The following is a 23,882-nucleotide window of genomic DNA, read 5'->3' as shown; positions in this document are numbered from 1 at the left end:
CTGAAGAGACTGGCTTCCAGGGTTTTTCCTGAGGGCCTCTCTGCCCCTCCCTCCCCCACCCAGCTTCTGTGTGTTGGGAGGCTCCCCTATTGGTTGGTGTTCCATTGGCCAGGGTTACTTCCTGGTCTTTGCCTCCACCCACCCTCCCTCTAGCTGCTCTGTCTACCTTGAGCTCCAGGTGGAGCTCCAAGTGGCTCCTCCCCCCGCCAAGGGAAGGAGGCCAGGACGGCAGGCCTTGGACTTCCCAGTGGGGCTGGAGGGAGAGTCTGGCTGCGGTGGGCAGTCTGAGGCCAGCCCCGCCCACCTGTCCCTTTTGCAGGGATCATTAGTCAGGGGGCTCGTCGCTGTGGTGCCATTGGCCTGGAGGGTGGCATCAAGGAGGAAGTAGCCGAGTTCCCAGTGTTCTTCCTCACCTGTTTGGGCTACTGTACACAGCTGCGCCCAGGCTCGGCCCCACCCCTTGTGGCCCTGTGCCTGTGACTCCCCCATCCCTCTGGGGAGATGCTGTCCGGTGGGTAAGTCCCCGGCTCCACCTGGCTGCCACGGCCCCCTCTTCGTTTGGGGGAGAGGGGCAGGGAGGGTACTTGCTCATTCCTGGCAGGGGTGCGACGGTGGGGGGCATCTCCTGCTTGCCCCCCTGGCCTGGCTTTGCTTCCTGTCCCTCCCTCAAGATGTGAGGAACCCCAGACTCATTTATGCCCCCTCTGCCCCCTCCTCCTTTTCTCTATCTGGAGCGTTTCCCCCGACAGATGTGTATTTGCTCTCTCCATTGCATGTCTCCCTGCCCTCTCTGGCCCCCCGCTTCTGCTGTCTGCTTACCAGAAAGCCTGGGTCGCCCACATCATCTGAAACATACTGTGTCTGAAAAGCAGACCTGAGAAAGCTCCCCCTTCTTCCCATGTGGCTTCCCCACATCTGGCGTTCATTCCACTTTCCTTCAGTGCCCTGTGCCGCCCCCTCCCGTGCATCATTCATTCAACAGATGCACGTGGAGCACCTGCGCCAGGTACTTTTTAAGGTACCGGCCATAACGTAGCAAAGAAGACAGTCGTGGTCCTTGCCCTTGCAGAGCTTCCTTCCAGTGGGAGGGGGCAGACTACACAAAGAACCCAATGAGTAGGAGAATTTGAGATTCTCAGGAGTGTTATGCGGGAAATTGAAAAGAGCTTCATGTGCTAGCAAGTGGTGACCGGGGGGATGCCAATGGCATCACTAACTGGAAGGATCCAGGAGGGCTTTCCGGAGGAGAGGACATGTGCGCTGAGAGCTGGATGATGAGGAAGAGCCAGTCATGTGGTGACCAAGAGACAAGCATCCCTGAGCAGAGGCCCTCCTGTGGGGACAAAGGAAACAGGAAACAGGGGGCCCCAAGCAGAGTAAAGTAGTGCAGAGGGAGGCGTGGACCTGCAACTTCACGTGCGGTCAGGACGGTTGTCCGTGTGTGGGTATTTGCACTGGGCCAGATATGTGTGTAGATGGACATGGATGGCGAGGTGTGTGTGTGAGACTGTGTGTGCATATATGTGTGTCCTCATCTGTGTAGGACATGCTAGGTGTGTGTGTGTAGAAGGAACGGGCTGAACTTGAGATCAGACATGTACGTGGCTGTCGGTGAGCTTGTTCATTGGACACATACTCTGCGTGAGGCAGTGTGCTAGCCTTTGAGCATTCAAAGGTGAGCAAGACTGGCTGTGGACCCCCCTGTGGCAGAGCTGACTCTGCAGGCGCTCTTTCTGCCTCTGGCTCCGGGAGGGAGTTCATGGTCTTTTGACGGGGCTCAAAGTCCAGGATTCAAGAGATAGTCGGTATTAGGTCATACAGTAAACAAACTAAGTTTCCCAGGTACCAGAAAGAAGGTGGAGGAGGGGAGAGCCCATTTTGGGGAGGAGAATTTGATGTTTGATATTTCAAAAAGTGATAAAGTAGTCACCATAGGAAAAATAGACTTTAGTTGAGCTTTAACACTTTGTTCTGGTTTTTCCTTATTGTTTATTGAGGTCTAGCATATAGAATGTGCATGAATGTTAAGCGTACGGCCCGATGAACATCACATTTACATACACCTGTGTATCCACCCCCCCCAGATTAAGACCTAGAGCATTCCCAGCACCCCAGTTGTTCCCCAGAAATTGCCATCTCCCAGCCACTTTATTGATTTTTATAAAGGTAATACATACCCATGGTACAACATTCAAAATGGCATAAGGAAAAGAAGACAACCAGATGGCTAACAGACCCATGAAAAGATGCTCAACATCACTGATCATCAGGGAAATGCAAATCAAAACCACAGTGAGATAACCATGTTACACTTGTCAGAATGGCCAGAGTCAGAAAGACAAGAAATAGCAAGTGTTGATGAGGACGTGGAGAAAAGGGAGCCCACGTGCACTGTTGGTGGGAATGAAGATTGGCGCAGTCACTGTGGAAATCGGTGTGGAGTTTCTGCAAATAATTAGAAGTAGAAACACCATTTGATCTCATGACTCCACTTCTATTTGCCCAAAGAAAATGAAAATGCCAACTCGAAAAGATATCTGCACCCCTATGTTTATTGCAGCATTGTTTACAGTAGCCAAGAAATGGAAGCAACCCAAATATCCATAGACAGATGAATGGATAAAGAAGATGTGTTATATATGTACAATGAAATGTTATTCCGCCATAAAAAAAAAATCTTGCCATTTGTAACAACATGGATGGATCTAGACGGTATTACACTAAGTGAAATAAGAGAAAGACAAAAAGACCGTATGCTTTCACTTATATGTGGAACCTAAAAAACAAAACAGGGCTGCCTGGCTGGCACAGTTGGAACAGCATGGTGACTCTTGATCTCTGGGTCGTGAGTTCGAGCTCCACGTTGGGTATAGAGATTACTTAAAATCTTAAAGACCCACACAACAAACCAACAAGAAGCAGAAACAGACCTATAAACACAGTAAAATGATGGTTGCCAGAGGGGAGGTGGGCGGGGAGGGGGCAAAATGGATGAAGGAGAGTGGGGGTACAGGCCTCCAGTTACAGATTGAATAAATCATGGGGATGAAAGACACAGCCTAGGAAATACAGTCACCTGTGTTGTAATAGTGTTGTGGGGTGACAGATGGTGGCTATGCTTGTGAGCACAGCATGATATATAGATGTCGAATCACTATGTTGTACAGCAGAAACTAATGGAACATTGTCAACTATACTTCAATTGAAAAAAAAAAAAAACAGGTACAAAGGGAGAGGTGAATGTCCCTCCCAGCCCTCTCCACCAGCCACCTAGTTTCTTTCCCTAGAGTGCTTTCTGTGTATCCTGTGTTAGATTGCTTTCCTCATTTTGGTTTCATGGTGTTGTGTTTGTACGTGAGATCATACATCCACAGGGAGCGTTGTGAACTTCTAGTGTGTAGGGCGCTTAAGGTCATCCAGCCCTGAGAATATCAGTCGATGGCAGGGACCTCAGCTCCCCAGCCCCCAGGAGACTGGCCCCTGGTCAGAGACCTGAGCTCTGGCTGATTCAGACCAGACGCCTGGACAAGAACCTATGGCTCGGGTATAGAGCGGAATCCAAGACCCCCAGGGGGCTGGTGACTCTACCCCCACCTGCTTCCCTAGATCTGCTTCCCCTTGCATTCTGTTCCGGGGCTCCACCACCTGGTGGGGGCCCAGAGGGACAAAGACTAGGACAAGAAGTAGAAGAGGTGTAGTCGGACAGCGGCACAGGGGTGCTTTTGTCCATCCCAGTGGCCCAGTGGTGCCTCTTCAGATGTGGATGTCAGAGGGGGTGAGGGGGCCTCCCCCTTTGTAAGCATCTGCTCGGCCGTGGCTATTAGAAAGGCTCCCCTTCCCTGCAGCCCCCCGTGGACAGCAGGCCCCACTTCTGTTCTTTGAAGCCCTAAGGCCTGGCATACAGCAGCTGAAATCCCTGACTTGGAAGCCACTGTGTGGGGTGGCATCCCGGCATGGCCACTTACGGACTGGCCAACCTCAGGCAGATTCTGTACCTTCCCCGAGCCTCGGATTCCTTGTCTGTTAAATGGGCATAAAGATAGCACCTGCTTCACAGGGCTCCGGTGAGGAATAAATCAGATAAGGCACATAAATGACTTTAGAGCACAGTGCCTGGCATATAGGGAGACTCCCTGAAATGAGAGTTGTTGCTATTGCCATTATTTTTTTAGTGTTTGTTTGTTTGTTTATTTATTTATTCGTTCATTCATTCCTTCGTTTATTTGTTTATTTATTTTAGAGAGTGCATGCACGTGAGCGGGGGGAGGGGCAGAGAGCGAGAGGGAGACCGAGAATCCCAAGCAGGCTCCGCGCTGTCAGGACAGAGCCCCATGTGGGGCTCCAGCTCCACAAACCGTGAGATCATGACCTGAGCCAAAATCAAGAGCTGGACGCTTAACCAAGTGAGCCACCCAGGCACCCCTCGGTGTCACCATTTTTATTAGCATGGACCAGGGAAGGCTGTGTGGATGCAACTGCCGGAGGAGGAAGAGATGGCGTGTGACTGAGTGTGGGTTCACATTCATGAAGCCCGGTCCTCGCCTGTAGGCTGCAGGGCACACTGGTGTCCTTATTTCTAGTGTCGTCACCCTCGCGGAGTGTCATGCTCCTGGAGCCTTTGATGGCAGACGTGTGGGAAGTGGGCCCCATCCCCACCCCCACTGCCACCCTGCTCTGCTTCTCTTCTGTGCTCTGCTCCAAAACGAGAAGTACAGTGAGTTCCCCCAAGGGGTCGGCCGCGCCCCTTCCTGTCCCCGCCCTGCTGGCTGCCCCCGGCCAGTGGAGTGGCAGCCCCAGAACCCAGACCGCCAGGGCTGTGGGGCGGCCTGGGCGCTGGGAGTTCTCGGCCTGCCTGGGCTCACCGGCACACCTCATTCATTCCCTGCACCCCCTTCCTCTCAGGGAGCCCCCAGGATGGTGAGGTAAGCTCCCAGTCCCCACGGGAGGCAGGAGGCGAGGGTGCCCTGCGGCGAGAGGGGGGGGGAACCTCTCCTCACCGCCCTCCGGGCCTCTGCAGGTGGTTTCACAGAGACCTCAGTGGGCTGGATGCAGAGACACTGCTCAAGGGCCGCGGGGTCCATGGGAGCTTCTTGGCTCGGCCCAGTCGCAAGAACCAGGGGGACTTCTCCCTCTCCGTCAGGTAGGTGGCCCCCAGCTCCAGCCAGGGACGGTGTTTTGGTGCCGCGTTCCTGGTTCCCTCATGGCGGTGCCAATTTCCCAGTCCCCAGCCCCGGCACGGCCCCTGTCCCTGTCTAGGTCTACCCTGTGTGTGCCCCGTCCTCGGGACCTCAGCCCATCCCCCGCTCTGTCCCCACCTCTACTCTTGCACCCACTGGCCTCACCACCCGGTGCCCTGCAGGGTGGGGGATCAGGTGACCCACATTCGGATCCAGAACTCTGGAGATTTCTACGACCTGTACGGAGGGGAGAAGTTTGCGACGCTGACAGAGCTGGTGGAGTACTACACACAGCAGGAGGGGGTCCTGCAGGACCGGGATGGCACTATCATCCACCTCAAGTACCCGCTCAACTGCTCCGACCCCACCAGCGAGAGGTGAGGCCTTTCTCACCCCGACCCACCCCCGCGCGGAGGGGGGCTGCCTTCCACACCGTCGGCGGTTCCCCATCCCTCAGGGGCTCCATGGGCCTCTCTCTTCCATGCGGTCCTTTCCCTCAGCTCCTCAGAAAGCAGGGAACCTCGTCGCGCCCTGTCCTGGGGTCCCTGTCCCTGGCGGCCCAGGCCCTGCTAGTGATGGAGAGGCCTGGTGGCTGCCTTTCACAGCAGGCCGGCTCTGTTGTTAGAAAGCTCTTCTTCCTTCTATGGAACTGAATCTGCCTGCCTTTAGCTATTCTCACCCCAGCACAGGTTTATGCACAGAGAGACAAAGGCCGAGGAGGAGCAGAGGGGATTGATACTTATGAGGACACTTAATGCCTTATCTGGCAGCACAGTGGTGACGGGTCTGCTTTTGGGGGTTCGGTGGAGCAGTTGAAAACTGTCTGATAGCGGTTGCATGTGCAAGGGGCCTGGTGCCTGGGCACAGGGCACTCGAGGCCTTTCCCCTTGTCCCTTTGGCTCCAAAGATGTGGTCCCCAGGACTGGGCAGGGTGCCCTCTATGTGGTCTCCCTAAAGCATGGGTGGGGGATGGGGGACCCAAACACCCAGCATTACACCATGGCTCACTTTAGCAGCTGTATCTCAATGACAGCACCATTAAGGTGAAGGGTGGCCGAATAGCTCTAGGGGCTTTTTTTTCCCACTCCTGGGACCAAGCCAACTTGACCTTGTCCGGTACTTGTGTGTCGACCGTTGCAATGACTGTGAATCTTGATTCTGTCCGTTTTCCGGCTTTCGGACATGTGTGCCTCGCAACTCACATCAGTATTTTTGTTCAAGTCACCGATTGAGACTTAGAACGGGGTGAGGCTGGGGTAAAGGCCCCGCGGCCCATCGCCGGACACCCCTCTCCATCCAATAAGAAGCCATCGATCCATTTCCTTTGAAGCCCCCTCTTGTAGGCGTGAAACCCAAGCGTGGATGACTTTGCACATGGCGGCCCTCCTTGGTCCTTACTGGGTATCTGTCCTCCTACACGCCGGCTGCAGCGTTAGTGGGCGTCTGCCATCAGACCCTCTTGAACTCATCGCTTTACCTCTCTTTCACCTTGCCCAAGGCCAGCATCTTCCCCGCTAGAGGATGGGTTGGTGGAGGCCCTAGAGAAGCAGTAGGTTGTGGATGGAACTAGAAGAGGGAGGGGGCAGCCGAGCAGACCCCCCCGGGGAGGAGCCTGGGGCCTGGCTTCAAATGGCTTGGGAGAAGGAGGAGGGCAGCCCTGGGAGCTGGAGGCGCAGGGAAGGATGGAGGGACTCCAGGCCAGGGAAACTGACTCCAAGAGGCCCTTTGGGTTGCCCATGCCAGGACGCCAGCACGCCTGGCTCACCCCTGACCCTGGGATTGTGCGGGGGAGGCTCTTTCTCCATACCTGCCTTTGTATTTCCAGCCCTGGCAGCCACCTCTCCTCCTCCCCTCCTCCCAGGGCATTTGCATTTGTCCCGCCAAAGGCTAGCTCTCTGCCTCTGGTCAGTATGATATTTGCATGGAAACTTCCTCATCCTGGCCCTGGGGGACAAGGGTCAGCCCCCTCCCCATTGCCCGGGGTTGGGGGGGGGCCCTGGTCTATCCCTGATTGGTGGGCCGGGGTGGCCCCTGGGTGCTGCTTCGGGGACAGGGCGGGGAGTGAGGTGGGGCAAAACAGACTGGCCCCTCCCTCCTCCCCCCATCCCTGCGGTTGGAAAATGCCCCCTCCCCTGGTCCCTGGGCTGAGGAAACCTCACACCCTCACTTCTCACTCTCTCCCCAGAAGGAGTTTTGTGTTTTTTCCATCACGTGGTTTCCTGTGGGGCTGGGCATTGTGGGGCTACAGTTTCCTCCTGGGAAGGGGGTGTGCTTCGGGGAAAGGTCCTAGTTCCCCTTTCTGCCCTTCTGAGCCCCTCTGAGCCCCAGCCTCCCCTTCAGTGATGTCATCCCGGGCACCTCAGAGCCCCCCAAACCACGGTTTCCCCAGTGGGGCTGTCTGTCTTCCCTGCCACCCGGTGGGGGGGGGAGCTTGTCCCCATCCTGACTCCCTTGTGACTTCCGTCTCTCCCAGTCTCCATTGCTGTCTGTGGTTTGGCCTCTGCGTTTCTCTCGGTCTCCCTCCTCTTTCCCGAGCCCAGCCCTGGTTTTCATGGGGACCCTTCCTCCGTTTCTCCCCTCCAGCTGTTCTGGACATGGCTTATCTTTCTGCCTCTGTCTTACACTCTCCGAGGGGGGCCTGGTTGTCAGCCAAGGGCCTTGGGCCCAGCTTCAGGTTCCTCAACTGTAAAATGGGATGGGACCTACCTCTCACCATTTTGGTGAGAGCAGTGGACCTAAATATGGCGGCGGATTTGAAAGCCTCTAGCACAGTGCCCGGCGCGTCGTAGTTACTCTGTTCCCTTTCTCTGCCAGTGTCTGCTCCATGCCTGCCCGTTGGCCTAGGTGTCTGTCACCTTCCCTGATGTTGCCTTCCATAGGTGGTACCATGGTCACATGTCCGGGGGCCAGGCAGAGACGCTGCTGCAGGCCAAGGGTGAGCCCTGGACGTTCCTCGTGCGTGAGAGTCTCAGCCAGCCTGGAGATTTTGTGCTGTCCGTGCTCAGCGACCAGCCCAAGGCTGGCCCAGGCTCCCCGCTCAGAGTCACTCACATCAAAGTCATGTGTGAGGTAAGGCAGCCAGGCAGCGGGGGAGGCATCCTGCGGGGGCTCTGTGCTCAAAGCACGGGCAGTGGGGAGGATCAGCCTAGGCTTTGGTCCAAGGCCAGGGGTGTGGGGAGGAAGACTCAGGTCGTGCAGAATGGCCTGACTTGGCATCCCTCAGGGTGGACGCTACACGGTGGGTGGCTCAGAGACCTTTGACAGCCTCACAGACCTGGTGGAGCATTTTAAGAAGACAGGGATCGAGGAGGCCTCGGGTGCCTTCGTCTACCTGCGGCAGGTGAGGGGGGCGGGCCTGGCAATCCCTCAGACCCAGGAGCTCTCTGCTCTCAAGTCGGTGACTTCTCACCTGTCCCCGCCCAGCCGTACTACGCCACTCGGGTGAATGCGGCTGACATTGAGAATCGGGTGTTGGAACTCAACAAGAAGCCGGAGTCGGAGGAGACAGCCAAAGCTGGCTTTTGGGAGGAGTTTGAGGTGCGTGGGGTCTCAGACCCCATCCCCTCTCTCCCTGCCCCATACACTGGTCTGCGCCATCTTATCTCCATGCGCACGGATGGCCCTCCAGGAGGTGGCACTTGATTTCCCCCTCTCGCCCCTCAGAGTCTTCAGAAGCAGGAGGTAAAGAACTTGCATCAGCGGCTGGAAGGCCAGAGGCCAGAGAACAAGAGCAAGAACCGTTACAAGAACATTCTCCCGTGTGAGCATGCTTCTCCCAGGCTGCCTTCCTCCCTGCCCCTTCCCAGGCAGCGTCCACTCACCCCGCAGGGTCTCCTTACCCCAGCCGCCCTCCCTCCATCTCATAGGGTCACTACTCCCTGCCCAAGGAGGGTCCACCTCCTCACCCACACAACGGGGCCTCCCCCTTCCAGAAAGCCTCTGCCCCTCCCACTGGAACCTCCCCGCCCTGGACACCCACCACCCTCCTACCTCTGAGATCTCCACCCCGCTCCCCATGCGGATCCTCCACCTCCCCCACCCCTGCCCACAGCGCTCCGAGCCTCCTGGCCTCTAAGAAAAGAACGGCCTGTGAGCTTAGGAAGGTCTGCCCCAGGGACTGGTGAGTACCTGGCTGACCCAGGCCCGTCTCCTTTCCTCCCTGCCCACCCCCAGTTGACCACACCCGAGTGATCCTGCAGGGACGTGACAGCAACATCCCTGGGTCCGACTACATCAACGCCAACTACGTCAAGGTCAGTGGTGCCTGCTGGTCACAGGGGAGGAGAGGCTGGGCCCTGGGGATCCCCCGTCTTGCGGGGGTACTGGATCCAGAGTAGGCAAAGCCCAAACCAATAAGTCAGGTGGTGAGGAGGGCGGGGGTGCAGGGGCTCACAGTCCTGGGGTGCATTTCTCTACACTTGCTTCCAGAACCAGCTGCTAAGCCCTGATGAGAACGCTAAGACCTACATCGCCAGCCAGGGCTGCCTGGAGGCCACAGTCAACGACTTCTGGCAGATGGCATGGCAGGAGAACAGCCGCGTCATTGTCATGACCACCCGGGAGGTGGAGAAAGGCCGGGTAGGGCCAAGTCCCGTGCTGTCCCCTGGCCCCCAGCACCCCTCCCCAGTGCTTGTTGTCTGTTACCATTAAACCAAAGAAATGCTGGACGCCAGGGCAGAAAGTCCCCTCAGGGGGCAAAGTCCAACCCTTGTTGGGAAACTGAGGCACACAGACAGTGTCAGGTAAACACTATCTCCTATCTTTTCTTTTTTACTCTTTAAAAATTTTTTTTTAATATTTATTCATTTTTGAGAGAGAGAGAGAGAGAGTGCAAGTGGGGGACGGGCAGAGAGAGAGGGAGACACAGAACCTGAAGCAGGCTCCAGGCTCCGAGCTATCAGCACAGAGCCTGATGTGGGGCTCAAACCCACCAGTGGTGAGATCATGACCTGAGCTGAAGTCGGACACTTAACCGACTGAGCCACCCAGGCGCCCCAACACTGTCTCCTAGATCCCTGCTTCCAACCTGGGGCTCTCCTGACCACCAGACCTTGGTTTTAAATGGGATTTCTTCCTTTAAAAAAAAATGTTTTAATGTTTATTTATTTTTGAGGGAGAGAGAGAGAGAGAGAGAGAGAGAGACAGAGCACAAGTTGGGGAGAGGCATAGAGAGGGAAACACAGAATCTGAAGGAGGCTCCAGGCTCCGAGCTGTCAGTACAGAGCCTGACGCGGGGCTCAAACTCACAAACTGTGAGATCATGACCTGGGCCGGAGTCAGACACTTAACCGACAGAGCCACACAGGTGCTCCTTAAAGTGTTTGGAAGCAAACCTGCCTCCTGCCCCTCCCCCACCCGTCCCCATCCAAGCCACACTCTCCTGTCCTCTCTGCCTCGTAAATCTCTCTGAGTACCCCTCACCCTTACCGCCCAGCCAGTCTCCCTGCCCTTCTCTGCCCTGTAATCAAAGGGGTCCCACCCAAGGCATACACTCCATCAAGTTGCTCCCTCTCTTGAGCACCTTTCAGTGGCTCCCAGTTGTCTTTAGGATAAAGTCACACTCTGAGACCTGGCTGTCAAGGCATGGTGACTTCCCTACAACACTCCCCGCCTCAGGTTTCCACGCCTCCACACAAGCTCACTTGCTGGTAGGAAATGACTTCCTCTCTCTGCACTATCTCTGCCGGGCAGCCTCCTTGTTTTTGAAGACCCAGCTCAAACGCTCCCTCCTCTATGAAGCCACCTCTGATTTCCTCCCATAACCTGGAGGGAGGATTAGTCTCTCCCTCCACCCTGCTCCGAGGGGCTCTGTTATGCCCGGTCTCCTTCCTGGGACCTGGAGGCACAGGCACATAGACTTAGTCGTGTGTGTGGCTCCAGCCTGGTCTGCACAACTTCATGTACAACGTGTGCACCTGCAGATGTTTACTGAATGAAGTGTAAGGTTGAGTGGCCAGTCAGGTCTCACCACCTCTCAGTGGCTGAGTCCAGGTCAGATCCTGTCTCTGAGTCTGGGCCAGTGCATCCATTCATCCAACAAACGTTGATTGGCCCAGCCCCAGGGACTCAGGGCCTTGAAAAGGGCCTGGAACAGGTCCCTGTGCGTTGCTTCTGCCTCATTCCTCACCTCCCCCTCCCTTTCCAGAACAAATGTGTTCCATATTGGCCAGAGGTGGGCACTCAGCGTGTCTATGGACCATACACAGTAACCAACTGCAGGGAACACGACACAGCTGAGTACAAACTCCGTACCTTGCAGGTCTCTCCGCTGGACAATGTGAGTGTCCCCCTCCACCCCTGTCTCACTCTTGGGACCCCTCCTTGAATCTGCTGTCTCGTCCGGGTGGGTGGGATGGGGAGGTGTGTGGGAACAGACGGCACTGGCCCTGTGCGCTCTGCCCAGGGGGACCTGGTTCGGGAGATCTGGCACTACCAGTACCTGAGCTGGCCTGACCATGGCGTTCCCAGCGAGCCTGGGGGTGTCCTCAGCTTTCTGGATCAGATCAACCAGCGGCAGGAGAGTCTGCCAAATGCAGGACCCATCATTGTGCACTGCAGGTAAGAACAATGATGATGTTAGTAGTAGTGATTTAAAAAAAACGTAGCTGGCTAGTAAACACTGCCAAGCACCATGTGCCACTTACCGTAAACCATTCTTTCCAAGCTAATGTACATCATGCTTCCCCCTGATCCCAGCCTCATCTGGGCTCCTTGATGGCTCCAGACCCTTGTGGGAAAGTTAGCTTAAACCAATCCCACTGATTGATCCTGTGTCTCGGGGTGGCTTCCTCAGAGACTTCCCTGGATGTCTCTCTCATCCAGCCCTGCCAAACACAGATAAGGAGACAGGGCTGGCAGCTTGCCAGCTAGTCTGTGGGAGAGACTCACAACAGACCTAGGTCCTGGTCACCCCTGGTTCCTCACATGGGGTTCCTCAGCCTATATATTTTCTCAGCCCCGAGCAGGTCCCATCTGGGGTCAGTGTGGCTCCCCAGGATGTCTCTTTTTCCCATCTGTAGCCCTGCCGGCGCTTAGCCTTCTCTGTTTCTCCCTTCCCAGCTAGTGACCCCAGCCTGGCCTCTAAGGTTGAGTAGAGATGGGTGATGCCTTCCAGAGGGGCCCATTCATCACTAGCTCCACCGGACCACTCGTGATCAGGAGCCCCTGCTCCTGCTAAATGGGGAGGTGGCTCAGCAAGGAGTAGTGGGGGCCACATCAGGCCCGAGGGGCAGAGTCCTGTGGATGGGCCTACCTGGCCTGCCTGGCCTGCGTGGACGGGAGGCACTGGGTGCAGGTTCCTGGACAGAGACTGTAGTTTTAAATTTCAGTTCTTCTACTCAGCGGCTGTGTGATCCTGGACAAATTACTTGGGTACTCTGACCCACAGACTCCTCACCTGTAAATTGAGGATCTCCTGCGGGTGCTCTGAGGATTAACTAAGACCCTGTCGCTGTGTCTGGAATGCAGTTAATCCCTGAAGGAATGGGAGCTGTTAGTGGTTTCATAACTCCCACCGGACAGAGAATGGAGAAATGGGAGCCTGCTTTTTCTGCTTCCCTTCCCACTTCCTCCAAGTGACCCCAGGCTGCGAGGGCCTCATACTTCTTCTTCCCACCAGCAACTGTTTGTCCTGGGGCAGGGCTGGGTGGGCTGAATCTTGGGATACCCCCCACATGTCCCCCAAGAGGCTCTGCCTCCGGAGCAGGCCCATGCCCAACAAGGACCCTCCTGCTGCCCCCTTCCACCTCTTGAAATCCCCACGGCTGTTATTTATAGGTTACAGGAAGGAAGTGGGTAAGGGGGGGTTATTTTTTGACAATCTGGGTTTGAAATTAGACAGTGCAACTCAGGCCACCAGCCTGATGGGCCCAGCAGAGGGGGTGGGACGGGAGTCTCTGAGGCCTGAGGGGTCCTGAGGCTCCAGGAGTCTGTTTGCCCCGGGGGGGGGGGTGCCCAGGGGAAGGGGACAGCTCTCACTGCTCTCACTGCTCCACTCCTCCACCTCTCCTGACCCGTGTCCTTTGTGCCCCGCTGTTTCTAGGGCTGCCCTTTCTCTGCTGCCAGGGTCTGAAAAAAAAGGGAAACGAAGCCCTGCTTAAAGAAGCTCTAAATAGAACCTCAGAAGGGGCGGGGTGGGGGGAAGGCCTCATTCAGGCCAGGCGTGTGGGAGTGGGCCAGGGGAGGCCCGTAGGGCCTGGGGGCCAAGGCAGGAGAGTGATGGGCCTGGAGTTCCTAGATCTTCCAGAGTAGTGAGCAGCCCCAGTGGAGATGAGGCGTCAGAGCCCGAAGCGGAGGCACAGGGAGGCTCGGGGAGCAGCCAGCGCTGGCCCCGCCTACAAATCCTGGGGCCAGAGTGATGTGAGCGGGTGCAGAACCTGGAAAGCTTCCGCCTCCGGCGGCCCTGTGACCCCGGGCATGTTACCTCATCTGTCTGGAGCCTCAGTTTCTTCCTGCCACCATGCTGGGGCTGGATGCCGAGGCTCCCTCTTCCTGGTGAGACACCGGCTGGACCTCTGACGGCACCCCCTTCCCTCCCCAGCGCAGGCATTGGCCGCACAGGCACCATCATCGTCATCGACATGCTTATGGAGAGCATCTCCACCAAAGGTGAGGGGGGGACCCGTGGGGGACGCAGGTAGGGGGCTGGGTGAGCAGTCCCCCCTCAGGGATCACCTCCCGCCTGGGTCTGAGGTCCAACTGCCATGCCTTATCCAGGGTTGGACTGTGACATCGACATCCAGAAGACAATCCAGATGGTGCGCGCGCAGCGCTCGGGCATGGTGCAGACCGAGGCACAGTACAAGTTCATCTACGTGGCCATCGCCCAATTCATTGAAACCACCAAGAAGAAGCTGGAGGTCCTTCAGGTGTGTGGTGAGCGGGGCCTGGCAGAAAGTGGGGGGCCGGGGGCATCACCTGGTCTCTGCTGGGACCATGGCACTCCCACCACACCTCTGCCCACAGTCGCAGAAGGGCCGGGAGTCAGAGTATGGGAACATCACCTACCCCCTAGCCATGAAGAACGCCCATGCCAAGGCTTGCCGCACATCTTCCAAGTGAGTGACCCCGCCTGCCACTTGCCAGCATCTACCCACCCCCCTCCTCCTCCTCCTCAGCCAGACCCTCCCTTTCCAGAGATGACAAGTGCCGCTGTCAGGGAAACCTGGGTTCAAGTTCAAGCTTGGCTCTTGCTAGCTGTGTTCACAAGTATTTCCTGAGTCCCCTGCATGTCGGGCCCTGCTGGGTACCAGGAGTATCACTGGTTATGAGATGGAGCCTCTGCCCAACGGGGGGCTTCTAGTCTAGGTCTCCTCTCTCCTGGCCTCAGTTCTTTCACCTGTGAAATGGAGTGGGCCAGACGGGGCCCGCTGGTGCTGGGTAACCCTATACCATCTCCTGACTTGTACCAACTGCCCGCCCCACCTGCAGACACAAGGAAGACGTGTACGAGAACTTGCACAGTAAGAACAAGAAGGAGGACAAGGTGAAGAAGCAGCGGTCGGCAGACAAGGAGAAGGGCAAGGGCTCCCTCAAGAGGAAATGAGGCGGGTACGGCCTCCCTGCTTCGGGCTCCTCCTTGCCTTCCGCCCCACCCCTTCCGTGCTCCCCGTGGATGGATGCGGTCGCTGAGGCCTTCCCCTGCCCTTCCCAGCCATTCTAGACCCTCCTGTTCCCCTTCCCCGGTCCCAGCCACCTCCTTACTCCATCCCCCCGTTCTCTCCGCAGCCTCAGGCCTGACCCCCAGGCCTCGGTGGACCAGCCTGAAGCCGGAACTGAGGAGCCCCTCCCCACCCCCGTTCTATTGTAATTTAAATAGCTGTGTCCCTACTTCCCTCTTCCTGACCCTGTATATAGCCCAGCAAGACCCGAGGCCCTAGACTCCTGTAAATAAAGCCCCAGGATCACTGTGTGTGGGTCTCTAACTGTGACTGCCTGGGCTGAAGGGGCTCAGAAGGGGACCGAGGGACAGAGGTGAGCAGGGAGCGCTGTGTGCGCGCGCACGTGCCTGCATACGTAAAAGCTTGACTTTCACCTTTGGTCTGACCTGGTTCACATACTAGGAGTGTGACCATGGGCCAGATTCCTCAGTCTCCCTTTTAAAGTGGAGAAGGATCAAAGGTTACAGCATAAGGAATACAATCGAAGGTGTTGTAATGGCGTCTTGTATGTGACAGATGGTGGCTACGCTTGTGGCGAGCGTAGCATAATGTATAGACTTGTGGAATCGGTATGTTGTACACTTGAAACTAATGTAACTTTGTGTGTCAATACACCAGGTAAAAAAATTAAAAAAATAAAAATAAAATGGTGGATGATCCAGAGGGTGGTTGTGAAGATCATTGAGGTGAGGGATAAAGGTCATCAGTGGCAACAATAATTCATGACACATTTGTCACTTGTCAGGCACTGTTTAAAAGACTACACATTCATTCAGTGTAAGTAGCCATGTCATGCCCCTTTCACGGCGGAGACTACTGAGGCACAGATGGATTATATAACTTGCTTACCGACACAGAACTATTGAGCAGGGAAGCTAAGATTTTAACTCCGGCCACCTGTCTCCAGAGCACACACTCCTGGAGAGGCAGCCTTGGTCACCCTGAAGGGACGCAGCCACACTCCTCCAGGGCCGACTTCTAGACCTGAGAGCTAAGACCAGCACAAGCCAAGAAGCGGGGGCCTCCCGCCACCCGCCGCTCCTCCCCTCTCTGGGCTCCCATGTGCTCACGGTGAGCCCTGCCCTCCCTTGGCCGTGGCCGGAGCCCCTGCTGGCTTGGTGCTCCTGGACAGTCTTATTTTTGTCCCCTCTGCCTTGCCCTGTGTCCAGGTGGACTACCAAGGACCCCTTCTTTGTGTGCAGGCTTCCTCTTGATTTAAATTAAGGCCCTTCTCCTGGTGAGTTAAGCCTGGGAGGGTTCTGCCCAGGAAGGAGCAGCTCCCTGCTGCCGGAGAGGCCGGGGGCTGGGGCAGCCCTTACTGTTCATCGGCCTATGCTTTGCTGTTGAGTGTCCGCTGTGTCACAGGCACTGGAGCAGTGCTGAGGGCGTGACATGAACAAGACGGTTCCTGTCGAGCTAGGAGACCGGCCCACAAACAGCAAATAAGGACAGACAGGTGTTAAGCAGGACGCAAACAAAGGAGATGGAGAGGGAGCGGGAGAGAGAAGGGGAGCTGGGATTGGGCCACACACTGGCTCCCGGAGCCATTGCCCTCCGGGCGGTTGCGGGGGAGGGTGGAGCGTCACCTGCAGCCTGGGGTGGGGGTGGGGGGCTCCTTTCCCAGCAACGCCTAGGGCTGCACAAAAGGAAGGCAGGTCCCATCCCCTCTAACCACCCGAGGGCCAACTGCTCAGTGGGCTGGGACTTGCCCCCGGGGCATTGAGGTGGGTCCAGGAGCAGCTCTGCCCTGGGGTGCTTGGTCCCCCGCCCTTCTCCCCAGAGCAGCAGCGCCTCTCTCCCCCCTCTCTCCCCGCTGCCGGAGGACTATGAGGGCTGCGGAAGAGCAGCTCGGTGCTTTCACTGGCACGGCGGGGTCCGTACTGCTGCTCCAGCCCGTTCTGGCCTCCTGGCAGGGGTGGGCTCCCCAGCGTTAGGGCTGAGGACGGGAGGCACCCTGCCAGGGCTTGATGGCACCTTCAACAGGCAGGGTGCCCGGCACAGGCTGGGGGCACGACCCAATCCCTGCTGAGCTGACCCCTCGCTGACCTCTGGGCTGTCTGGCCTCGGAGGAAGGGGCTCTGCAGGGCAGGCGTAGTGAGGGGAGAGGCCGAGAGGAAGGCACAGGAGCCCAGAGACAGCCTCTTTCTTCCTGCTCCCTAGTGTAGGCTCAGGGGGCAGAGGGGGCAGGAAGGGCAGGAGGGATCTCTAGGAAAGGGTGGGAGGCCCAGTGGGGTGACCAGGCCTCAGAGGAGGTGCCTGCGGCTGGCCCTGGGAGGGAAGGGGTTAAGGCGGTGGGGGGGCAGCCTATGGCAGGAGGACACACCTGTGCGCAGGGGCGGCGGGCGGGGCCCAGGTGAGGAGCCTGCGCTGCCAGGCCCTGGAGAAGGAAGGAGGAAGAGTGGAGGCCCGGCGGGCGGGCTCTAGGCCGTTGAATCCTGGGCCTTGACTCCCCTTCCTCTCCTCCGGCACTTGCTCTGTGGGGGTCAGGCGGCCCGGTGACAGGTAAAGGCCCCTGGGAGAGGGATTCTAGGGCCGGGCTAGGGACCACCGAGTGGGGATGAAGACCGATGAGTTGGTGCGTGTGGGGGGATCAGGGACAAGCTGTGGGGGCGGCGGGGGAAGGGGCTCAGAGGCGGAGAACTGCTGGGCAGGGGCCTGCGGAAGACCTACCTGAGCCTCAGTGGATCAGCAACTCAGGGTGGGGCTGGTGGCGGGCTCCAGGCTCACCCGGAAGTGTCCCCAGGGACTCGGGTGGTGGGGGATGGGAGCCAGGGTTCTGCAGCCTCTCCACAGGGGGCCTGGCCGTGGGACTGCCAGACCTGGAGGTGGGCAGGCTGGGCAGGGGCCCCCGTCTTACCCAGCAGTGTTTGGGTGCTGGTCGGGAGTCTCTAATACTGCCGGGTAATGATGGAGGCCCCTGTTCCTGTGTCAGCGACATCTACGGCCTCAGGCCCCCAGAGCCCCGCTGGCTGCAACCCCCTCTCCTGAACCTTCCCACATGCCGACGAAGCCCCTTCATCTTGAGTGAGGGGTGCTGCAAGAGAGGTGGCTCTCAGTTGGCTGACTGCCCACTGAAGGGACACAATGGCCCGAGCCCCTCCCCCAACGCAGTGTGATTTGTCATCTGGTGGATCCAGAACCCACAGCTGACCTTGAGCTTGGGATTGGCTCACATACTCTCAAGAGACCTCACCTGGACTGCGGCCAGGGTCCCTGTAGCAACTGGTCAGCTCTAGCCTGGAGCTGCATGTCGGCCGCCTCTGGGTCCATCTTCCAGTACAGTGTTGGATGGTCTGATTGTGAAGCTCCTAACACTGTCTGGTAAAGATGGCCCCCGGGCCGGTTCCCTCACCAGCGGCCCTCAGGGAGCCATGAAGACCATGAAGGCCTCCTAACCAACAACCTCTGACCTTTACCCCTCTGGATGGGGGGTATAAATCACTAGACAAGGGGAACAATGGGGAGGAGACAAAATGGCTGCCTCTAGAGCTGCAGCAGGATTTGGAAGCTACCTTTTGTCCAGGGCACCTCTGTTCTCTTCTCCCCTTGGGAAGATGAAAGAAATAAAGTGTGGCTAGGGACTTGTGGCCAACTGATTCAGGTCACTGGACTCGTCTTTTGTCTAATTGCTGACTTCATCTGAGGCTCCTGGCTCCTGAGGGGTTGGGGCTGACATAGCGGCCTCAGCTCCTTGTCCCTTTTATGACACTTAGCTGCGGAGCAGGGAAAAATCAACCTGCTTATCTTCAACAACCTGAGAAGCTGAAGCTGAACCCAGTCCCTAAGCCTGTAAGGCTCCTCTCCTCCCCTGCCATGCCCTCTGTACTTTCTGTGCTTACTTTGCCCCCAGTGCTAATGGTTCCAGAGGTTCCTGGTCTCCCCATAAGCACAAGGGATGGGAGGTAGGGGGTGTGGTGGCAGTCAGGCCCATGCAGTGGCTTCGTGTCTCTAATGCATGATCGCCAGGGCTGGCTTGGGAAGGAGAGGAGGCAGCCCACGTAGGGACTGAAAACAGGCGCTCGCTCTGTTGGGGGCCCAGTGCTGCTGGCTTGAAAACCCGACTTCCAGAGGGAAAGCCCTTTCCACGAGCCGCTTCACACATCTGACCGCTGAGAAATTGGGAGTACGGGTAGCCCAGGGCAACATGACCCACTGGGCTTTTGAACACATCAGCGACCTAGACGGGCACAAATGGTTTCCCCCACAGCTGCGTGGGACATCGCTGCCAAGGAAGCAGCTTGTGTTGGGGTCATCAGATTATTTTGGTCTAGCTAAGCAAAACCACAGCTGCTCCCGCCTTAAAAGAAGGAAATGGTGTGCAGTAGAAGTGTCGGGTGGAGTGAGAAGTGCAGCTGGGCCTCGGGAGCTGAGGTCGCTTTGGATTCGCCTCAGCTGGGCCTCCACGGGAAGCAGAAGCAGGTCCCAGGCTCTTAATGCCTCGCTAACTGCCCGGGTCGGAACCTTGGCGCCCCCTGCTGGTAGACACAGGGAGAGACCCAGGAGAGCATGATGCTAAACTGCGCATGCGTGACTCTCCTACTGGCCCCGCCCCCCAACTCAGACACAGGATGCAAAGACTTCAGCTTAAGAAATAAAAATTTATTGAGAATTCCTGGGACGGTGGTTATAGCCTCCCAACCTGGAGGGAGGAATCAACACTGTAGGAAATCACTCAGAAATCACAGTGTCCCTACACCTCTGGCCAACACAGGGAGGAGCAAAATCATCCCCCCCGAAGCCGGCAGGCTTTGTTCATCCAAGGGCTGGGAGGCCAGATGCAGAAGGGACCATCACATGATACTGGGGGGTGGGATGGGGGCTGTGCTGGACCCCGAGCCGGCTCCTCAACAACCAGGGGAGAAACACATCCACTTTGCTGGCCGTGGAGTTCCTGGTCACCGGGCTCATTTCTTACCCTTGATGAGGCTGTCACTGTGGAAACCAGACAGACGGAAGACATTAGAGAACGTTAAGTGTGAGAGGGCGAGCACCTCGGCCCGCTCCCTCCTTCCTGAGTGAGGGTGTGCGAGCGACGAGGGGAGAACGGGGAGAGGCGAGACCCTACAGACACAAAACTCACCTGCCCCTGCGGACACCAGGTCACCAGACGAACGGGAAACACAGGAAGAGAAGAGAAATGTACATGTGATCCAACAGTTCCAGCCCCAGCAGTTCTAAGCCCACCTCAGCTCCCAAGAGGGAAAAAACCCCCATCTGGAACCAGGAATGTCCCACTGAGAAGGGAGACTGGTTCCCCTGCCGGCACCCTCCTCCCAAGCCCTAGAGCAGCGGCTTCAGGGCCTTCCGAGCAAGAGGACCCAACGTCATCTTTTGCTACTTTTCGGTCAGACCGAACCTCACAACCAGGCTGCTTTTACAAGAACAATCATATTTGATCTCATAAAGCCAATCACGTGAGAGTCGAGTTCGGGACTGTCAAGCACCCACTTTTCTAACTGGTTCAGAGAAATGGTGTCTTCCAAGCCACCAGACTCAGGTCCCCTGCTCTCTGCGATGCCCCCCCCCGTGCAGGTGTCTCACCGGGTGAAGCTTTCATCCTGCAGATTCAGGACAAGGTTGTCAGCAGTGAGATAAATGCGGTTCTGTGACGTGGCAATCTACAAGGTGGGAAACAAAAACAGATGCTGAAGTCACACCTGGACTCTTACCTTGCACTTCGATAATCACTGAACACATGTGGGTTAGGAACAGGGTTACAGCGCCGAGTTAAGGCACAGTTTCTGCCCTCAAACAAAGTTCCAGAGCCGTGAGCAACGGTGATGGATCAGCACCAGAACAGAGGCGCGCACAAAACGTCATGCCTTTTGTCCTGATGGAGGAAGAGTGTTGGGAGAAGCCAGTTTGAGGACAGACCCCAGCAAGCAGTATCTGAGTCCCTGCACTCAATGTGCTTTCACTTAAAACGATCCCAGACTCATGGCAGCCTTTAGGGGACACTGGGCTCTTGTACTCACCGTCTTGGAGATGTTCTGGGCCGCCCGGATCTTGCGCAGCTTGATATAGCCGGGGTTTTTGCTCAGGGCCTCTCCAAGGTGAGCAGGCTGGGGTCAAGGGTTCACACAGGGTCCAGTTCTGGTCTCACCTGCCCCCCGTCCCATCCTTCCACTCCAGCCCTTCTCTGGGCTGTCAGATCCAAGGTTGCGCTCAGGGAGCTCGTGCCTAGTCCCACTTCGGTCCCCGTCTGTGGGGCCCCCGCAGGCAGCTGCCAGGAGCCAGAGGCAGCAGCAGAAACGCAGGCAAGGCCAGCATTGCTATGAATCTACCTTACAGCGAGGAGCCAGGCCTCAGGCACCCCACTAAGGAGTCAGATCTCATTCCAAACCTCCACCCCCAGGGAGCCAAGGATGGGACGGCGCCGAGTCGCATTCGCCTTGGTCTCATCAGCCGGCCCGTGAGGGAGAAGGGGGAGCAGAGTGCTCCAGGCGCTGGGCAGAGACTCCCGAGCAGAAGGATATCATTCTGGCCGCCTCGGCCTCACCCTCGGCCTGGACGATCTTCTGCCGCTGTTCCTGCTTTGCTTTTTCCACCAAAAACTGGGCTCGCTGGGCCTCCTGCTGAGCTGTGGTGCAAGAGCGCCAGGAGGTCACAGGTGTGAGGGCTCAGGAACCCCAGCCCACCTCCTGCCTTCTCAGAAACCCCGTTCGTCTTGTGACTCACCCACTTGCTTGGCTTCCACAGCGGCCGTGTACTCCCGGCTAAAGCTCAGCTCTGTGATGGCCACGTCATCCAGGATGAGGCTGAAGTCCTTGGCCCTCTCTGTCAGCTCCCGCCGGATCAACAAGGACACCTGGGGGTCGGGGGGAGGGGGGTCAGGGAGGGGTGGGGTGGGGGCCCTGAATGACTGGAAGGGAAGGGTTTTGCTGTGACTGTCTGAATACCCGATGTCCTGAGAACGGCAGAAAACTATGAAGCCTTTCTTAGCTCCTCACTAGAACATCTGAGTTGATAAAGAACTCGGTCCAATCCTCTCAGCAGGTCACAGTGACTCATCTTCCTCTCTCAACAGAAAACATATCTCTAGACTTTGCTATTGTTTTCTCCCGCTTCCTGATGCTGATTGCTACTGAGTGATCTCAACTCTCCTGGTTTCTCAGTGGATAGTAGCACAGCTTAAGGTGAAATGGGACCTAGGGTCATGACCCTTTGCTAATAAGCTGCCACCTTTCCTGATACCCAGTGCTCTAGGCCTATACGAGGGAAGGTGTGAAGCCAAGGAGATGGTGATAGGTCAGACCTGGGCTCGCTGGGTGATCAGCTGGGAAGCATTGAACTTGGCCACCACACTTTTGAGCACCTCGTTGACAATGGACGGTAGCACTCGCTCCTCGTAGTCTAGCCCGAGGCGCTGGTACATGCTGGGAAGCTCCATGGCATTGGGTCGAGATAGCACTCGCAGGGAGATATTCACCATCTGCAGGTCTGAGAGTGAGGTCAGCAGGGGCTGGTCCGGGCCGTGGGGGCCTCATCTGGACTCTGAGCCATGAACCTTTCCGCAAGCATTTCCTCCTCCACATGCCTCCCTTTACACCTAGTGCGCACTGTGTGGCTTGGGGCTCCTTGGGGGGGGGAATGGAGGGTAACCGGGCTAACGGGCCAAACGTATTCTTTCCCACTGTTAACATCTTCTCTACCCACAAGCTCTCCACCAGTAAAGCTGACTTCTCATTTTGCTTCTGTCCTGTGTTCAACTTCGAGTGTAGGCTCTCTCATGCTGCACCAGAATCATTTGCGTTCTTGGGGCACCTGGGTGGCTCAGTCAGTTAAGGGTCTGACTCTTGATTTTGGCTCAGGTTATGATTTCACGGTTTGTGCAGTTGAGTCCTGCGTTTGGCTCTGAGCTCTCTCAGCGCACAGCCCACCCGGGATTCTGTCTCTCAAAAAAAAAAAATCATTTGCATTCTTTACTAGCCCATGAACTTGAGGGCAAGGATGGTGTTTTATGAATCCTTTATTTGCAGGGCCCAGCATTCAGAGAATGTTAAACCACCTTCAGGTGAGCTAAGGTGAGCTACTGGAATCAGTGTGCATGCGTGTGTGTGTGTGTGTGCACATGCAGGTGGGAAAGGGCTCTGGGTGATCTCAGACTCAGCTTCTAGATATGGACTAAGAGGCAACGAGTTCACCAGCAAAAAGTGGGCCAAGCTTCCCCAGCACAGGTGAAACGACTGGAGATAATTAGCCAAGCAGTTAAAAGAAAACAAGGTTTTACAATAAAAGGTTGACTCGGCACTGACTAAGGCAAAGGACAGACAATGCTCTCACTGAACTTACATCATCAGTGGGGAGGGCGGCTGACAGACACGGGCAAACACACAGTGTGTCCAAAACGTTTGGCTTTAACCTCAGAAGCAGGTGCTTTTATTATCGCTCTTTGGCAGAAAGGAAACCAGGACCCACGAGAGGTGACGCTGTCACCTTCCCCTAGGGTCTCTTGCCAGGCTTCCCTGCTTACTTTATGCAGCCCTCCGGCAGGGCCTCCCAGGTGCCCAGACCTACCTTTGGAGCCTGTCGGGGAGGAAATTTTTCGGGGTCTGGCCCGAATGTCATAGATGATAGGGTACTGGAACCAGGGAATCCTGGAGGAGAGGGAACGGGGATAGGTATTAGGAGGCTGCAGTTTCACTAGTTTTCCTAGGCTCTCCCTCACCACGCGCTTCCTGGCCTGCTCCACCTCTTAATGACCACGCGCAAAGAGAAACCCTCTCCTCCCTCTGGAGAACAGTCCATGCGCTGCCCGAGTTTTGGGCAGCACCCAGTGTTCCGGCAGAAGGCGGGGCGGGGGTAAGAGAGCAGCGCTGAAGCCTTTGGAAGCCCTACTACCACCACTGGTGGGTTGGCGTTCAAGGGTGAAGGGGTCAGGGTCAGTCCGCTCTGCCCGCCATTACCTGAAGTGAAGGCCCTCGGCCAGAATGGTGTCCTGCTGCACGCCACCGATCCGATTAAAGAAAATGGCTCTGTGCCCGCCTTCCACTGTGGGGAGAGGGGTGGGGGTCATGCCCAAAACACTGCTGAGGGTAGTACTAGC

General features: G+C 56.9%; 2 protein-coding genes, 1 long non-coding RNA gene and 1 other non-coding gene across 4 annotated transcripts in view; 1 reads left to right on the top strand and 3 right to left on the bottom strand.

The window, feature by feature from the left end:
- The window catches only part of PHB2 (prohibitin 2), a 126,538-nt gene that overhangs the window by 102,295 nt on the left and 361 nt on the right, over nt 1-23,882 (bottom strand). Inside the window, exons 2-8 of the mRNA XM_077759017.1 lie at nt 23,743-23,827; nt 23,354-23,433; nt 22,092-22,276; nt 21,515-21,644; nt 21,313-21,416; nt 20,812-20,889; nt 20,378-20,454 (exon numbers count right to left, since the gene is read on the bottom strand). Coding sequence (XP_077615143.1) covers nt 20,378-20,454; nt 20,812-20,889; nt 21,313-21,416; nt 21,515-21,644; nt 22,092-22,276; nt 23,354-23,433; nt 23,743-23,827 — 739 coding nt within the window. The remainder of the gene's footprint in view (nt 1-20,377; nt 20,455-20,811; nt 20,890-21,312; nt 21,417-21,514; nt 21,645-22,091; nt 22,277-23,353; nt 23,434-23,742; nt 23,828-23,882) is intronic.
- On the top strand, nt 4,759-15,087 carry PTPN6 (protein tyrosine phosphatase non-receptor type 6). The gene is made up of 16 exons (XM_077759081.1): nt 4,759-4,922; nt 5,018-5,140; nt 5,360-5,554; nt 8,057-8,246; nt 8,401-8,517; nt 8,601-8,714; nt 8,841-8,937; nt 9,351-9,430; nt 9,606-9,755; nt 11,323-11,454; nt 11,581-11,735; nt 13,717-13,784; nt 13,893-14,044; nt 14,142-14,233; nt 14,607-14,726; nt 14,904-15,087. The coding sequence occupies exons 1-15, from the start codon at nt 4,915-4,917 to the stop codon at nt 14,719-14,721; spliced, it is 1,788 nt and encodes a 595-aa protein (XP_077615207.1). The 5' UTR covers nt 4,759-4,914; the 3' UTR covers nt 14,722-14,726; nt 14,904-15,087.
- LOC144227477 (uncharacterized) lies at nt 19,415-20,369 on the bottom strand. The gene is made up of 2 exons (XR_013333936.1): nt 19,917-20,369; nt 19,415-19,768 (listed from the first exon to the last, which is right to left on the bottom strand). It is a non-coding gene; the product is annotated as an uncharacterized LOC144227477 (long non-coding RNA).
- LOC144227575 (small nucleolar RNA U89) lies at nt 20,982-21,245 on the bottom strand. The gene has a single exon (XR_013333963.1). It is a non-coding gene; the product is annotated as a small nucleolar RNA U89 (small nucleolar RNA).

The sequence above is a fragment of the Crocuta crocuta genome, unplaced genomic scaffold (assembly GCF_008692635.1).
Source record: "Crocuta crocuta isolate KB4526 unplaced genomic scaffold, BGI_CrCroc_1.0 scaffold72, whole genome shotgun sequence".
Classification (NCBI taxonomy): domain Eukaryota; kingdom Metazoa; phylum Chordata; class Mammalia; order Carnivora; family Hyaenidae; genus Crocuta; species Crocuta crocuta.
This window is presented reverse-complemented; position numbering and strand designations above follow the sequence as displayed.

What these genes read in the sequence shown, in the direction of transcription:
- PTPN6 (XM_077759081.1), top strand. An exon ending in CCTTCGTCTACCTGCGGCAG is followed by an intron (nt 8,518 to 8,600) that starts GTGAGGGGGGCG and finishes GTCCCCGCCCAG; the next exon opens with CCGTACTACGCCACTCGGGT. An exon ending in GGGAGGTGGAGAAAGGCCGG is followed by an intron (nt 9,756 to 11,322) that starts GTAGGGCCAAGT and finishes CTCCCTTTCCAG; the next exon opens with AACAAATGTGTTCCATATTG.